Source organism: Phytophthora parasitica, assembly GCF_000247585.1.
Source record: "Phytophthora parasitica INRA-310 unplaced genomic scaffold supercont2.38, whole genome shotgun sequence".
NCBI classification, from domain to species: domain Eukaryota; phylum Oomycota; class Peronosporomycetes; order Peronosporales; family Peronosporaceae; genus Phytophthora; species Phytophthora nicotianae.
This window is the reverse complement of record NW_008649024.1, coordinates 385043-400528: the sequence shown is the minus strand read 5'-3', so window position 1 is coordinate 400528 and position 15486 is coordinate 385043. Positions and strand designations below refer to the sequence as shown.

The window sequence follows — 15486 nt, the reverse complement described above, 5'->3', positions numbered from 1 at the left end:
TAAGAGAGCTCTCCAAATAGCGAATAATAACGTCAAAGGATGTAAATTTACAGATATGTATTCATAAATTAAATATCTAGCCCTTAATTGATAAACCGAGCCGAACATGCTGGTACGCGCTGCGCGGTTGCGCCTACTTCGTCGCTCCTTCTCCAGCGCTGCAGATGACGCATGGAAGTTCACGCATGTGAGCCGTGACGGCACGTCCCCTCATATGGTGGACGTGGGGTCCAAGAAAGTCACGCGTCGGTCTGCCACTGCTCGCTCGACAATCCGCCTGCCTCCGTCAGTTCTTGCAGAGCTGCAGAAGCTCGGAGACGACCAGTTAATGGGTCCCAAAGGCCCCATTGCTTCCACCGCAGTGATCGCCGGAGTCCTAGGCGCCAAACAGACGAGCTCACTCATCCCGTTCTGCCATCCGCTGCCTCTGGACGACTGTCAAGTGCGTCTGAAGGTCACAGGACCGGACGCTATCGATGTTGAATGCCAAGTGAAGGTCACACACAAGACTGGAGTGGAGATGGAGGCGCTTACAGGTGCATCTATAGCCGCCCTCTGTGTCTACGACATGTGCAAGGCTCTGAGTCACGAGATTGTGATCGAAAGCACGCGTCTAGTTGAGAAAACCGGCGGCAAAAGGGACTTCTCGGTAGATAAATAAATACTTTAAGTACTGTCAGACGAGAAAATCTAGCCGTCCGAGTCGGCGTATGCCTCATCCGATTCGTAGCCCAGTTCCTCCTCCATTTCATCGTCCGATTTGTTGGCTGGCGCTTTTGGAGCAGGTTTGGGAGGAGAATTATCTTCGATCTCATCGTCGGCGTATTCTTCTTCGTTGTCGTCTTCGTACTCGTCAGCGGAAGCTTCGGCTTGTGGAGTGGGTTTGTCTTCTTCAGATGGAGAGCTTTTAGGGACAGCAGGAGCGTCGTCTTCTTCGTATTCGTTGTTGTACTCGTCTTGATCGTCTGCGTATGCGTCTTCAACTTCTTCGGGCGCATCCGCCACCTCTTCGATCTCTTGCTCGCGAGCAGAAACTGGAGGCTGGGGCTCCATAGGTGGCACCACGGGATCTGTACGTGGAGTTTCAGCCGCCATCTCATCTTCACCGTAGTCGTCGTGTTCGTACTCTTCGTCGTTCTCGAACTCTTCGTTTCTTTCGTTCTCGTACTCATCTTCAGTAGCTGGTGCTTCCGTCGCGACAGGTGCGGCTGGCGTTTGGACCTCGACGCTGGGGACAGAGATTGGAGCCTCGTTCCCCTGATCATCGAACTCATTGTAGGCTTCGTCATCGTCGTACTGGTCGTCGGCCTCGCTAGCAGCGCGAGGCGTATCTTCGGCAGGTTCAGGCTGAGGTGGTTCAGCTTCAACTGCCAATTCTTCTGCAGCTTCAGCAACCTCTGCTGTCTCCCGTTTCGTAGGCTCTTCTGGTGAGGATTCGGCGACAACGGGGCTTTCTTCCTGCTTCACTTCGCTTATTGACGTGCTTTCATCCGGCATAACGATCGGGGGTTCCACAGCAGGGGCATCAGCTTCTGTGTAGTCAGGTTCTTGGTCCTGTTGAGCTTCTTCAGTTGATGTGATCGGCTCGTTTGATTCTGGAGTTGATGCGTCTCTCACTTCGGCTACGTCTTCTTTGGCCACTTCGCTGGACTGAACTGCTGTTTCTTGCTCAACTACATCGTCGGCAACTGTAGCAACGTCAGCTGGGGATGCAGATTCAGCAAGTTCTAGTATGTTCTCAGCCTCCGACTGAATGGGCTCTTGCGGCTCATCTGAAGTTACTTCGGCAGGGACTTCGGCTGCAAGTGCATCAACGGCAAGGGTGGTCGTGTCCTCGACGGGCTTTTCATTTGGACTCGAGTCAACGACATCTTCTATCGTATACATCTCCTCTGTTTGTACTGGGTCTTTTGTAGCCTGATGGTTGGTATCTGTCGGAGTATCCACCGAAGGTTCGACGGCTGCCTTAGTGGAAGGTAAATCTCCACCGTCGCTCACAACAGGCTCGGCAATAACTGCTTCTTCAGAAAGCTCGTCTTGGTTAGCTTCCGATGCGGTAGGTTCTTCAATAACGGGGTTAGCGATCGAAGTCTCCTCCGTTGGAACCGAGTCACCCGTAACCTTTGCTCCTACAGCTTCAGTCTCGACAGCATCAGGCTCTGTAGCTTTTGGTGAAACAACCTCAGACTCAACGGCGTTAGGCTCCATAGTAGTTGGCTCTGCGGTTTGGGAATCAATGCCCGGTTCCACAGCCGCAGCTTCTGGTGCTTCATGCTCGACAACATCAGATTGCATCTCCACAGTTTCAGTCTGGGCAGCTTCTGGCTCGACACTCTCCGACTCAACAGTCTCAGACTCCACTGGAACAGGCTCCGCGCTCTCGGTTCCAACAGTCTCGACAATCTCGGGTTTTACGAATTTAGTCTCTGTCGCAATTTGTTCACTCGCCACTGGAGCTTCAACTGGCTCCGCTTCAGCTGTGTTCGCATTATCGCACTCTTCAGCCTTTACTTCAACTTGATCTTGTGCGGCACTTTCAGCTAATTTAGAGGCGAGATCATCGTTGACAGCTTCATCTTGATCGTCTCCCGCAACGATATTATCCTCCGGAGTCTCTACAGCAGAACCGCTTTCGGAAGCGAAAGTATCTGCAGTGACGACAGGTTCCGCCTCGTCACCCCCATTACTAGGTTCACTCGCATCAATGGCAGGAGCAATATTCTCCTCGTCAAAGCCATCGTCATAGTGCTCATCACTCGGTGAATCAGCAGCTACGTCAACGTTACCAGAAGGTCGTGGTGAATCATCGACCCTCGCGTCTGAGGTATTGACCGTAGGACTTTCAGCTGCTACCGGAGTACCGTCATTATTAACGGCTTCACTCTCGGTTGAGACTGCAGTAGCATCTTTTGCTTCTGTCTCGTTCATTTCCGGAGGGATATCATCAGGGAAGTCTTCCTCGTATGCTGTGGCGTCTGAACTTGACATTGGAGGTTCATCTTTAGTCACGGCCTCTCCTGCTACCTCATCGCTAGTATCTTGATCCACACTGGAAGAAGCATGAGCGTTTGTCCCTACAGCTGAGTCAATAGCGTCTGGTATTGTTTCAGGCGTCTCTACTGGGCCTCTGTCCACTTGGACTGTAGCAGGCAGATCATCAGCTTCATCATTCGTGGTATCGTTTGTTGGTACAGCAGATCCGTCATTCACTGGTTCAGTCTCCTCAGCCTGAGCAGGAGAAGAATCATCTGGTCTCGCACTGTTCGCTGCCGTGGCTTCATCTGCGTTAGGCTCATTCTCAGGCGCCACGTCTTTCAATGCAGATGCATCGTTCTCTGCATCGACAAAGTCTGCGCCTTCGTACTGTGTTTCCTCTTGTGTAGCATCTACCGAGGGTTTTGCTGAAGTATCAGCCTCTACAAGGGCATTGTCCGGAGCTCTGGACTCTGAAGAGTCTTCATCAAAGACGTCATCGCCCTGCGTGTAATCCGCACCTTGGTCAGGCTTTTCATCAACCTCAACTGGTTTATCCGACTGAGCTTCAGGTTCCGGTACATTCTCCGCCTGTTCGTTATCTGGAGCATTGGAGCTTGCATCGGGTTTATCTCCAAAGGTGGTCGAGTCACTTTGATCATTAGGCTGCTCATCCAGGGTAGCAGGCTGCGGTTCGGACGGTGTCATTTCCAGTACGGGGTTATCCACTTTATCAGATGCTGGATCTATGTTAGCCTCATCCAATGCAGGTGACTCGACTTGGTCTCCAACACCCACAGACGGATTTTCAGTCGCTACTTCAGGCTCAGGCTTCACTCCTGATACAGAGTTGTTCACTACATCGGGCACAATACTCGAATCGACCGCAGCGTCAGATGAGCTTTGCTCTGGATGAGTATTTGTCTGTGGTTCAGATTCAGGTGCGACCTCTTCCACTGCGACAGGCGCGTCAGCATTATTGGTCGCTGCTGCTACAGTATTAACCGCTTCGTCACTGGGCTGTTCCGACTGAACGATATCTGGGTCTTTATATTTCGAGGGCTCATCGTTAGCTGGTGCTGCTTCTTCTTCCTCTGTACCCTTGTCAAACTCATCATCATCGTAAGTTTCGGGTTGTGCACTGGTAACCCGGGATTCGTCTTCCTCTTGCCGAACCACAGAATCTGAAGGAACGGCCGTTTCTGCTGCCTCAGCTTCTGGAGGATCAGCGGAGCTTTCAGTAGGATTCTGAGTAGCTTCAGTATTGTCTGAGGTATCACCTTCTTGCTCTTGTTGCTCGGCCACTTCATCGTCTGGAGCGACTACAGGATCGACCTCTGCTACACTTGACTTTGCTTCTTGATGGGGTTCCTCGTCATCGAAGTTGTCCTCATCATATGTAGCAGGAACATCAACGCTATCATTGGGCGTGGTATTCTCCGCTTGTGCATCTTCGTTGGTCGCACCAGGTTCATCAACCACTGGTTCTTGAGCATTTTGAGTCTCCTCTTGACCCTTTGTATCAGGTACCTCAGGTTCTGTTCCAGCCAACGTAGGATCCGCTACAACCTCCGACTTGGGAGTCTCTGGTTGCTGCGGTTCAGAAGGCTCTTCCACTGTCTCAGACATCACAGACTCGGCTGCTTCTTTCACTGCGTCATCTTCCTTGGCGTTATCAAAATATTCATCCCTGTAGGTCTCAGCTGAAGCCGTAGCTTTATCATCTTCTGCCGTTTCCTCTGGCTTGACATCTTCGCCATGTTCTGGTGCAGTGGGTGCATCATCAACTGGTGCATCAGACTCGGATGGTGTATCTATCGTAGCGCTCTCAGTCACTTCATCACCGCTTCGTTCCTGTTCAATAACCTTATTCTCCGCATTACCAACAGGTGCATCTTGTTCGCCATTGTCAAAACCCTCGTCGTCGTAGGCAGAAGAGTGAACGCTTAACTCGGAGTTATTACCAGCTAGTGTCTTCGATTCGTTCTCTTCTTGGGCAGAACTACTAACCGGGTCTGGAGACTTATCCCCTTCAGTAAAAGCGGCATTATCTGACGCCTCTTGTTGTTGCTGTTGTTGGTCGGTCCCTTCAACTGGTTCTTCAGTTGAAGCAGTGACAGGAATTCCCTCAACTGCTTCACTTGTCTCAACTTCTGGATGCTTCTCTTCATCGTCGAAGTTGTCCTCTTCGTACGCGGCAGATTGAACACTAACAGCGGAACTATCCGTACACATCTTCTTGGATTCCTCGTCTTGGTCAGGTGGAGGCGCTGAATTATCACTTTCAAGGGATTCAACTGGACGAACATTGGCCTCTTCCGTCGGCTGCTCCTCATCTTGCTGGGGTTGGGTTGGATTTGCTGTTGCTTCTTCAGTAGCAGGTTCCGTTGAAATCATTGGATCATTCGGAGGAGAGGGTACTGACGTATCGTCCTCAGGTTGAGTACTTGGCTGAGTGTCGTCCACTACATTTTCAGCTTCAACTGGTTCAGTCGCCGACGTAGGACTAGCAACGTCTACACCAGGTTCCTCTAGCACATTGACACCCTCGGCTTCTTCTCCATCCGGGACGCCTTCTACTGCATTATCTGCAGGAGTATCGACGTTGTCATCAGCAACCACAACTACTTGATCAGCATGTGCGTGATCCTCTGCTTCAGTATCCACGTCCACAGGTTCCTGCTCTGCTTCGGCGTTGCTAGGAATGAAGTCATCTCCACCCGATGGATCAACAGCACCGCCGTCACCTTTTTCGTCCCCATTGGCACCAAGCAGGGATTTATCATCTCCTTCACTTTGTTCAGCGAAAGCTGGAGTCTCTTCAGCTGCTGCTACAGGAAGAGGAGTGGCCTCTTCTGTTACCTGTTTATCTTCCGTGCCGGGCAAGTCAACAATGGGATCTGCTACAATCTCAGTCGGTTGAGTATTCGTTGGCTCTTCATCTTGATTCTCAACAACTTCAGCTGCAATAGGCGCATCTTCAGCTTCGGCCTCCTGCGCCTCGTCCTCATCAAAATCGTCGTAGCCATCATCATACAGAGCTTCGCCACTTTTACTCGCGTGCATATCCGCCGGAGGATTCAGAGTTTCGTCTGCATCGGCTTCAACTTCAGCTGTCATCTCCTCCTCATCCCCTCCATTGTCGTCAAACTCGTTAAACGCATCACCATACATAGCATCAACTACTGCGCTATCTCCACTCGACCGATTGTCTGTAGGCTCTGCCGCTGCACTGGGTTCTTCGAGCGGAGACTCACTCAATTGCTGAGCATCTTCAGGCAATAGTTTAGCGTCTGCAGTAGTGTCCGGTGCGGCTTCTTCTGTCGCTGCTGGCCTATCCACTGAAGCGTTGACAGTCTCTTCCTCAGCTGGTTCTTCTTCAATAACCTTCTCTCCAGCATCAGTGCCATGTAGATCTCCAGCAATAGCACCCTTATTCTCAGCGGTATCCGCTTCAACCGGTGGTATGGCATCCACCTCCACCTCTGCGTTAGAGGCCTCTTGTTCTACCTGCTCCGTGGGTTTTGTTTCTTCTGGCACAGCATTTTCTTGAATAGAGGGAGCTGGGATCTGCACAGGTTCAGCTGCAACAACATCGACTTCCTCTTGACGTGGTTCATTAATCTCTGGCATGTCGATGGCCGGAGCAATTTCGATAGGTTTGGGCTCCACAACAGATTCTTGAGACTTCTCATCTTCCTGCTTGGCAGTAGGTTTAGTCGGAGCAGGCTTGGTTGTCTTCGCAACAGCTCGAGGCTTCCGATCAGTAGATACCTTTGGAGTCACAATAGTTCGAGAAATGATAGGCTTTGGTCGTGACACCGCAGGAACTGAAGGAGCATCCACACGCTTACTCGATTCCGAAATCGGCTTTGCAGGTCTTGTTTCTACTGCTTCTCGGGGTGTAGAAATGTCTTTGAATTGATTTGGAGTACTGCTAACCGTTGTGCGCGTCTTCTTCGCCTTCGGACGCGTATCATCCGAGAATTTAACAGACACTTCTCGTGTTTTTCTTCCAGATTTTGAACCTGCACTCGACGTCTGTGGACGCGACAGAGAGTCAACAGGCATTGACGTCGTGTTGCCATTTGCCAGGCTCGACTTCGCTTTGTCAATCATCTTGTGTAACTTTTCAGCAAAGCTGAGCCTTTCGCGCTCTCTTATCTCTTCTTTCTCTCGTGGTGTCAATCTGGAGCTTGTCATGTAGTTCGTTCCTCCACGAGCAGCACTATCTTGAAACAAGTGCGTCGCGTACTCGTTCAAAGATTCGGACGACGGATTGTTGGATCTCGCAGTCAATGACGAGTGGTTTGAAGCCGAGATCCGCTTCTGACGAGCCTTCGCCGCTCTCTTCGTAGCTGCACCCAAGCGCTGAGGTGACGGATATGACGCATGTGTCTCCCTGGAAACCAGCAACTGGTTGTCACTCTCGACTTTCACTTGGAACGCAGTGCGAGCACTTGGATTTTTCTTCTTCCTCTTGGCACCTCGTGGCTGTCTGACTTGAGGCTCATAAGTCGAGTTCTCAGCGTATTCCCACCTAGTCTGTCGATTCGGTATGAAATCCCCTTGTGAGTATTCAGACTCGTGGTCTAAATGACTCGATCGACTAGATAGGGGTTTAATGGTAGACGGAAGATGCTGGTGAGGTGCTGCCCACGTTGATTCGGCAGATGCAAGATGTGCTCGTAGTTGTCGTCGCTTGGTTCCATACTGTCTACTATTACTGGGGATTCCGTGGACCCCGTAGGCTTCCAAGAGCTCCGTTTGTCGGTCTTCTCTTGACTGCTTGCGTTTATTGGTCGACCCGAAGCCACTATCGCTGCCAAAACCACCATCGAGAATGACCAGACTGCTTGGCTGAGGTGCGGAGTAGCTGAAAGAGTTGATATCACCAGCTTGTACGCATGGAGACGAAGCTTTGGAGAACGCTTGAGTATTTCGATAAGGCGTACTTGAACTGTACGCAGTACCACGTGAGTGAGTTGAAGCCCCATAGCCGCTGGAAGGTTTGGTCTTTCGCTTTCCAGCGCCTGTCAAACGTCTGGGAACAGCTCTCTTTGTGTGGGCCTTTTCCACTGGGGTTTCTAGTGACTCGGTTTCTCGTAAAATCTCGTTAGCTGTGTCCTTGATTCTCTTTGTTGGCGATTGTCGGACACTGCACAGCGCAATCTGCTTGGAAGCAGCAGCTGAATACTTCTGAATACTCGGCTCGGTTGGGTACCTTGCCATGACAGTTGAAAGCTCAGACAATCCGTTAAGAGTCAATATTGAAGCAGCCGCGCGTTTGCCACTAGCTGCCAAGCTGGAAATAATACACAAAAATATTAATTGTTTACATCTTAAAGATCCATAGTTGCTGCTGAGCGTACCACATGAGTAAACTGCCAACTGCACAGCAAGCTTTCTTGTCATCGAGTGAAAGACCTTGACGCAACAAGAAGAGAAGAAGCGAAATGGGAGACATGTCGCCTGTAAACTTCTCCTCCTGTTCGCCACACAGCAAATTCAGAGTCTGCAAGTCGTCCAACTCACACAGCTCCAGTAAAACTATACACGATAAAAAAGTTGTGATCAGCACTTTCCTCGAAAACTTTATGCAATGTCTTACCTTCACATCCGTAATAATGCACTTGTCGTGTGTGAACACTGTAGGTTTTGTGGTAAATGAGAGTAGACAATACCAACTGAGCCACTTGGAACTCGATGAGACTATTCAGACCAGCGTGAACCCTCGTAAATACAGCTAGCGCTCCACAAGCTGAGGCCTGCAGAATAGCATCTTCTGCGAACGCGTTCATGGCGTGGATCACCAACTCCACAATCCCATTACGAAGCAGATAATGCGTGCTCTTCACACACAAGAAGCAGAGTCTGCGTAGCAAAACGAAGCCGTAACACTGGATAACAGCATGTGACTGATGACACTTGAGCGCGTCAATGATCAACCGTTCGCCACCGCGTTCATGCACCAAGTCTGCGGTGACTTGAGGATACGCCCGCATGTGCTTAACCAACGTGGAAAGAACTGATTTCGCAGACGCTGCATCACCAAGTCGTTTCTCCAGTAATTCAAGCGAGTCGATGATGTACACACGCTCTGCAGATACTTCTGTAGACGATGCTTCTGAATCCTCTTCGTTATGATGGGCAGGCTGGGGTGGATCCACGTACGGCTCTTGTTTATTAGTAGAGTAAAAAAACCTCTCTGGTTCGGAATCCTTCGGTTCATTCGGTTCACTTTCTTGATTTTCCTGTGCATCACTAGGAAAATCTTGAGGCTCCTCCATTTCAATATCTTGCTGTTGTTCTGGCTCATTGGGTGCATTAGTTGAAGTGCTACTTGGAACTTTTTCCTCGTTCTCTGCTGCTTCGTCTGGTTCTTCCTTGGGCTCCATGATGTACTCTATCGGTACGTCCACTTCCACTTCTCCATCATCGTACGCTATGGTATATTTTCCATTTTCCTGAACGTCAGAAATCTGGCCGGAGTAAAATTCCTCTCCGCCGTCGTATCGACCTAACACGCGAGTTCCAACACAAATGGTGCCAGATACGTGCTGGCGAAGGAATTCAGGACGAACATTCGTCTCGACCTCTCCGTCGTCATATAACACTTCAAAAGTGTCGCCGTCTACGCTCTCACCTTGATGAACGCTGCGTATTCGCCCTGGATACCACATGTCGTCGGTATTTTCATCGTACAAGCCGTCAACTCGCTCGCCAACGCGGTAAATAGTCGCCATCTTGTCTAAGACAAGGCTACTGAAGTAGAGCTCCTAGGGCCCCCCCTCTGTCCCCAGGTGATTGCAGTCGCAAGTGCCTCCTCTTGATGCGATAACCGACCAAGAGCCCGTTCGTTTCTTGCAGTGCTCCAATATTGGCACCGGACCTTTTGTCAGGTCTCGTCGCTTCATCCCACAACCGCCCGCCTCTGCAGAGTGCTTTGCTCGACAGCACCTGCATCACCGCAAAATGTCAATGCGTACATGCTCGCATGTAACGCGACCGTACTGATGAGTAACCAGAGCTAAGCGAAGAAGTCTACCAAGTACTCCAGTCTATGATATCATAAAAAAATACAAAAACTATTGACAACAAATAATAAAAAAAATAAAAAGCAAATAACATTCCATTCGAGACCTCGAGACCAACCCTGCGTTTGACTCTCCTGCTCCACAGCTGCAACTCGGGCAAAAAATGCAGCACCGTCACGAGACATGAGACTCAGTCGGTTTTCATCAGTCTTCGGCTAGAATTCCTCGCATAACATTCTTCTCCTCTCCCACGATCTTCTCAACTCATGGACATCATGGGTTGCTGCTGAGCTTGTACCATCTGCGGTTGGCGCGTCTTCCCCGCGCGGATATCGGCTATGAGCTGCATCACCTGCTGCCTGTCGGCCTCCACCTGCGCTATGCGTCGCTCCACGGGCCACTCCTCGAACTTGTCCTGTATCTTGGCTTTGGCCTCCTGCAGCTCGCGTCTATCGCTCTCTCGCTTGCGTGCAATCTTGTCGCGTAGATAATCGCACTGCGAGACGGCGCAGTGCTGGCCTAGTGGCGTTTGACACGTCTTGGCGTGGAAGCAAAGCAGGCCCCAGATTTTGGAGCACATCTCGCAGCTATAGAGTAGTAAGTAGCAGCATCACAGCTTTAAATCGGGGTGTATACAGTAGATATTATACAATGCGCACCTCTCAATGGGGGAATATTTGCGGCGAGCACCATAGCATCGCACGAAGTGGTCGATACTGACCTTGACCTTGTGGCAACGTCCGTTGAGCGCCTCACACTTGGACTCGGGACACGTAGCCGCGTGTACCAGCGCCTCGTTGTACACGCGGAACTTCTCCTCGTGCGATGCGCCGCCGTTGTCCTCCATCTGCACGTCCATGGCTGGCACTACAACTCGACTAGAGTTCTTCGTGCTGCTAGTCTTAGACCTCGAGCCGGAAAACAATAATAGACAAGCACTCCCTCTATTATTCAATAGTGTAACATAGAGGTCATTAAATATAGATTGACGAAAGTTCGTGAATCCTAGCCGGAAAACCTCGTGTTTTCCAAGCAATTCCGAATAAATAGATGGACATCCTCTAAATAAGAATACATGGACAGCTATGAAGTTGCCTGCCCGGCATCTTATTCATGCGTGACGGTAGCGGCATGAACAAGCAAGCTTCGAATGGGTGTGTTTGGACATGTTGAGGTTCATATTGATACTAACTACCTGGTACTTCTTTTAAGGTACTTCTTAAATAGGTGCGCTGACAACGGTGCACACTGCTAGCATAGGCCTCAGGACCACGTATCCTAGACCGCCACGTCAAAAACTCGCGGAGGCACGAACATATAGAGAGAGGCGCTGCCAGGCAGCCCTGTCGATCATGCCGAGCAGGTGCGGGCCTTGGGCAGATACTGCGGCTCGCTCTTTGCGAGGTGGTAGCTCTCGACCACTTTCTGCTGCTGCGGGTCGAGATCGCTGAAGCCCTCAAGACATTTCAGTGGGATCTGGCGCACGGACTTGTAGCACTCGACGTGGTGCCAGTTAATGCACACGAAGCCGTTGCGGTGCTGGTACACGACGCCCACACGCAGGCGTCCGGCCTCGATCGTGGCGTCGCACGACTTGCAGCAGGCATGTGCCTTGCGCGTGGCCTCGATGATGTAAGTGCCGTCCTTGGTCCAGGGCGAATCCATGGCGCTCGGACTGGTAGGGCTGCCGATGGGGCTCGCATTACGGATCTCCACTTGAGTCATGGTGGGCAACGGATTGCGGGAAAGGAGCGAGTGGCAGGCACAAAGGATAAAGAGAAATGAGCCCTGTCTTGTCCTGCCCTGCGCTGGACGCTCGCACCACCACTTGACGGTGTGGCACTTCTTTGTGTTGCAGAGTTGGGCAATGCCCACCAGCTGGCAGACGAAGCAGAGCAGGGCGCGTGTTTTACAGAGAGCAGCATCTGCCCGAAAAACGGCCCCAAGACCGGCGGCTGCGGTCTCGCTGGGACAACCTACGCCGTCGCCTGACGTCGCCACTGTCATGTCGGAATATGGTGTTCGATGGCTATTGCTGGCGGCAGCACTTCCACTGGAACTCACGGAAGTGCGTTTCGACGTCATGTTGGCCGTGTTTCCATTTTTCGGGAATATTTGGGGGGCCGATCTTAGGCTAGAGCCGAAAAGATTCAAATTCCCATTCAAATTTGCTCTAAACACTGCCCCCGTGATTCAAAAGCAGCTGCAATTGGTGGGCTCTGCTTGTTTCTGTTGCTCATTCCGAGGCAATTCGTGATGCGAGAATAGGCCTTGGGAAAGTCTGCACGAGCAGCGAACAACGATTCGCGCGTCGGAGTTGCGGCTAGCCGCCTATCGATACTCGCGGCGGTAGATTCGCTAGACAGCAAGGAAGGCTACACTAAGAACTGGTATTATTTACCTACTTTGTAGATAGTAGGATTGGAGCAGTACTGTACATAACATATATTATATGCACCTTTTGCGCGGTCCAAAGCAAGCGTATCCAGTATTTGTAGGTTAGAAATTCAAGAAAATCGGATTTCTGAAATGATTTTGGGCAGTTTCTTCTCAGATTTTCACAATTGCGGCCGTTTCGGATATCGTTGCAGTTATCTATCATCATGCCAACATGTCGCCGACTGTACTAGTCGCGCTTCACTCAGGATGACACCGCTACAGCGTACGTTCGCGCCGGCAGAGTTTGCTGAAGCAAACAGACACTCATGTCTCCGATAGTATCGAACATCGTCGTCGTGGTCGGCTACTCGCTTGCTCGTCAACAGGATTCTCACCCACCGCGGCGCTGCAAGTTGCAAGTTGCAACACGTTGCGGCAGACAGCAAACGAGGCGAATCGACAGTTGAGAGAGGTTGCATTAGAGAGAGCAGGCGTGGTACAAGGCAGACAAGGCGAGCCGAAGCTTGGATTTTGCACTGCAAATTGCAGGGACACAAGCCTAGCACTGAAACGGGCGGGATCTCTCCGAGAGCTTAACTTGACCAGCAATACTGTCCCGATTCGGGACTTCCAGACGAAAAAGCAGCGTCGGAACCACCTAGCTGTTGTTGCTTTTCTCTGAGTTGAGAGGAACATCGATGGCAATCTGCTTCAACCGCCCCCAGTTAAAAAGAATTTTCGCCAATTGATACTTCGAAGTACAGTGCTACCCCTTGATAAGCTTGATGTGTCCAGAGGTGTGCTTTGAGAGTAGATGGATTATCACAGTGTTTTATTTGCTTGCAGAACACTTTGACGGATATCGGATACGCAAGGGTATAGGAAGTAGTTGGGTGAACTTATTGAGGGAAGCATTGTTTCGTTTTGACCGAGTTGCCACTGACAATCTTGTCCGCTCTGGAGAGTCCCAGTGGGAGGATCTTGCTTCTTCGCGCGCTCTCTTTCTGCGGATCGGCGGTTTGGAATCGCCCCATAAGTTGGCTCGCGGCGTCACGACGCACATCGCAAGCTCCATCTTGTTCAAGTTGCCGCCACGTAAATTGCCAGCTATGTACATTAAACGAAGTAGTTGACGTTTATTGTACCTTCGAAGTAGATGCACTTCTGTAGAAGCAGCCCTTCTACATGTGGCTAGCAAGGATAGCTTGGTCACCGCGTCTGGTCATCCACTGCCAGCCGGACTATCTTGATCATCGCCTCTGCCTGGGCACCATGATATATGTACCAAGATCTCCTCATGTGAAGGCTTGGCCACAACCTCGCTCGCCAACAGCCACAATATCCGCATTTAAGCGAAATCGGATGGGATCTCAAGGATACGGTCTCACAACTGCACGTCGAGTTTGACCCGCACATTGCTCATACCATTTGGTCGCTCGTAGAAATTCGTTGATGCCGCCACTTGAACGGAGATGGCAAGGCTGACGCATGCAACCGTGCGGAGTTCAGATGGTGGTGCTTGACTCGAGCTTCATCAGACCGTAACAAGAAATCCTGTTAGATATTTACTAAATGAGGCACGTCAGCCCTTCCTTGATATACAATGTTCAGAATCGCTCCGCGCTCATGCAAATGAAATCATTTAGAGCTTTTACTGTTCAGCATTGTCGGTAACAATCTACCACATGCGCATGAACGAAGTATGGAAATCCTCAAAAGGTGTTTTAGCCACCAGGACCACTTCCCACTTTGCTTCCACGGCTTGTGCAGGACGAGCCCGTTCCTCCGGGAGAAATCCCCTCAGCTTACTGGTCGATACTGGTCGAGGTTGCCGGTGACCATTCGCACTTCTAGAGAAAACGCCGTACAAATCTGGCGGTTTCTAAACAAATCGATGTACTTTTGAAATAGATGTTCAGTTTTCTGAAATTACTACTGAGTTAAAATGAGTGACACATAACTCCACTAGCAGTCCCGGATATGGGGTAATAATCACAACATTCCAACCGCACAGGTCTATGCAAACCCCCGAACCGCAAGTTTGCACCAATCAAAATCATTAAAATGAAGAATTTTAGCCAACAGTAACCTGATTTAAAATTGGAGCAGTTTTTCCAGAATTTCCTCCATATTTAGTAGGAATAATTTTAAAATATTATGTATTGAATACAAACTTCAATATTAACACATTTAAAAAATACTCATCAGTTTCTGACCCGGTCGATGGTAGGGATGTTTCACTTTAAAATTAGAAGCTAAAGCCCAAGGAGAGCAGAGGTGATGTCGATCGCGTCCCTGGCCCCCGCGAACTGCAAGAAGGCCCGATCCACAGCGATAAACTCCTTCATCACCTTCCTGGCCACCGAAAGCATGGAGCCATCTACCGCTTTTCAACTTATATACTCTGACAAGTGCTGCGTGTAATGTTAGACAAATATGCATTCTCTTTAGCTAGATCTCAAGACAAGATATTAGCTACGAATACGTGTTTAAGCTTGCTATGGCAACGTTAAGAACTGGCTTGTGGAAAAATACCCTCTTCAAGGTGGAATAGCTAAACCCCAGCTGCAGAAGATTCTGTCAGGCCTCAACAAATACTGCAGCAATCGGCACGAGGGTGGTAACGAGAAAGCGCCACCATGCTCAAAAGATGATTAGAAGCAATCATCCGCATACTGTATACGACGGCCACGCCAAAATGCGAGTACCTTGACGCTGCACTGGTCATATTGATATGATACTTGTATGGCCGCAGCTCGGATGCCGAACAAGTTGAAAAGCAGCAACTATCCATCTTACCTGGTAACTTTTTTTTTTTAACTTTTATGTATTATTACTAATGTAAACGTCAATTTAGGTGGTGTTCTGTTTCTTCGTTTTAAACGAGTGAAGACAGCTACGCTCCAAGGCGTTTCTTTGTTTAAAAATCCAACGAGCTTCCTAACCTGCCCGCTGCACAGTCTGGGTGTAGTTCTGGTTTTAGAGCCTACGCCATGCAAGAAAATGTTTCCACAGTTTACCAGCGTAAAACGCTCTCATGACTCCCTAGAAAACGTACAGAGTCTTACTCTTATTGAGCTTTTTTTTTTGGGGGGGG

The 15486-nt window shown here is 50.1% G+C and overlaps 6 protein-coding genes across 6 annotated transcripts; 3 read left to right on the top strand and 3 right to left on the bottom strand.

The window, feature by feature from the left end:
- Positions 1-9: 9 nt before the first annotated feature.
- On the bottom strand, positions 10-9719 carry PPTG_13225 (hypothetical protein; the record flags this gene model as incomplete). The annotated part of the gene is made up of 3 exons (XM_008910672.1): positions 10-8278; positions 8346-8523; positions 8585-9719. The coding sequence occupies 3 exons, from the start codon at positions 9717-9719 to the stop codon at positions 691-693; spliced, it is 8901 nt and encodes a 2966-aa protein (XP_008908920.1). The 3' UTR covers positions 10-690.
- PPTG_13226 (molybdenum cofactor biosynthesis protein C) lies at positions 72-1005 on the top strand. Its single transcript, XM_008910673.1, has one exon. The coding sequence runs from the start codon at positions 107-109 to the stop codon at positions 659-661; it is 555 nt and encodes a 184-aa protein (XP_008908921.1). The 5' UTR covers positions 72-106; the 3' UTR covers positions 662-1005.
- A 550-nt stretch (positions 9720-10269) lies between the features above and the next one.
- PPTG_13224 (hypothetical protein) lies at positions 10270-10869 on the bottom strand (the record flags this gene model as incomplete). The annotated part of the gene is made up of 2 exons (XM_008910671.1): positions 10270-10597; positions 10670-10869. 2 exons carry the CDS (start codon positions 10867-10869, stop codon positions 10270-10272), a joined length of 528 nt encoding a protein of 175 aa, XP_008908919.1.
- A 207-nt stretch (positions 10870-11076) lies between these two features.
- PPTG_13223 (hypothetical protein) lies at positions 11077-12033 on the bottom strand. The gene has a single exon (XM_008910670.1). It carries the CDS (start codon positions 12015-12017, stop codon positions 11361-11363), a length of 657 nt encoding a protein of 218 aa, XP_008908918.1. The 5' UTR covers positions 12018-12033; the 3' UTR covers positions 11077-11360.
- A 1141-nt stretch (positions 12034-13174) lies between these two features.
- On the top strand, positions 13175-13522 carry PPTG_23448 (hypothetical protein; the record flags this gene model as incomplete). The annotated part of the gene is made up of 1 exon (XM_008910669.1): positions 13175-13522. One exon carries the CDS (start codon positions 13175-13177, stop codon positions 13520-13522), a length of 348 nt encoding a protein of 115 aa, XP_008908917.1.
- A 558-nt stretch (positions 13523-14080) lies between these two features.
- Positions 14081-14797, top strand: PPTG_23447 (hypothetical protein; the record flags this gene model as incomplete). Its single annotated transcript, XM_008910668.1, has 2 exons — positions 14081-14089; positions 14642-14797. 2 exons carry the CDS (start codon positions 14081-14083, stop codon positions 14795-14797), a joined length of 165 nt encoding a protein of 54 aa, XP_008908916.1.
- Positions 14798-15486: the final 689 nt, after the last annotated feature.

What these genes read in the sequence shown, in the direction of transcription:
- PPTG_13226 (XM_008910673.1), top strand. Translation starts at nt 107, where the DNA reads ATGCTGGTACGCGCTGCGCGGTTGCGCCTACTTCGTCGCTCCTTCTCC.
- PPTG_13223 (XM_008910670.1), bottom strand. Translation starts at nt 12,017, where the DNA reads ATGACAGTGGCGACGTCAGGCGACGGCGTAGGTTGTCCCAGCGAGACC.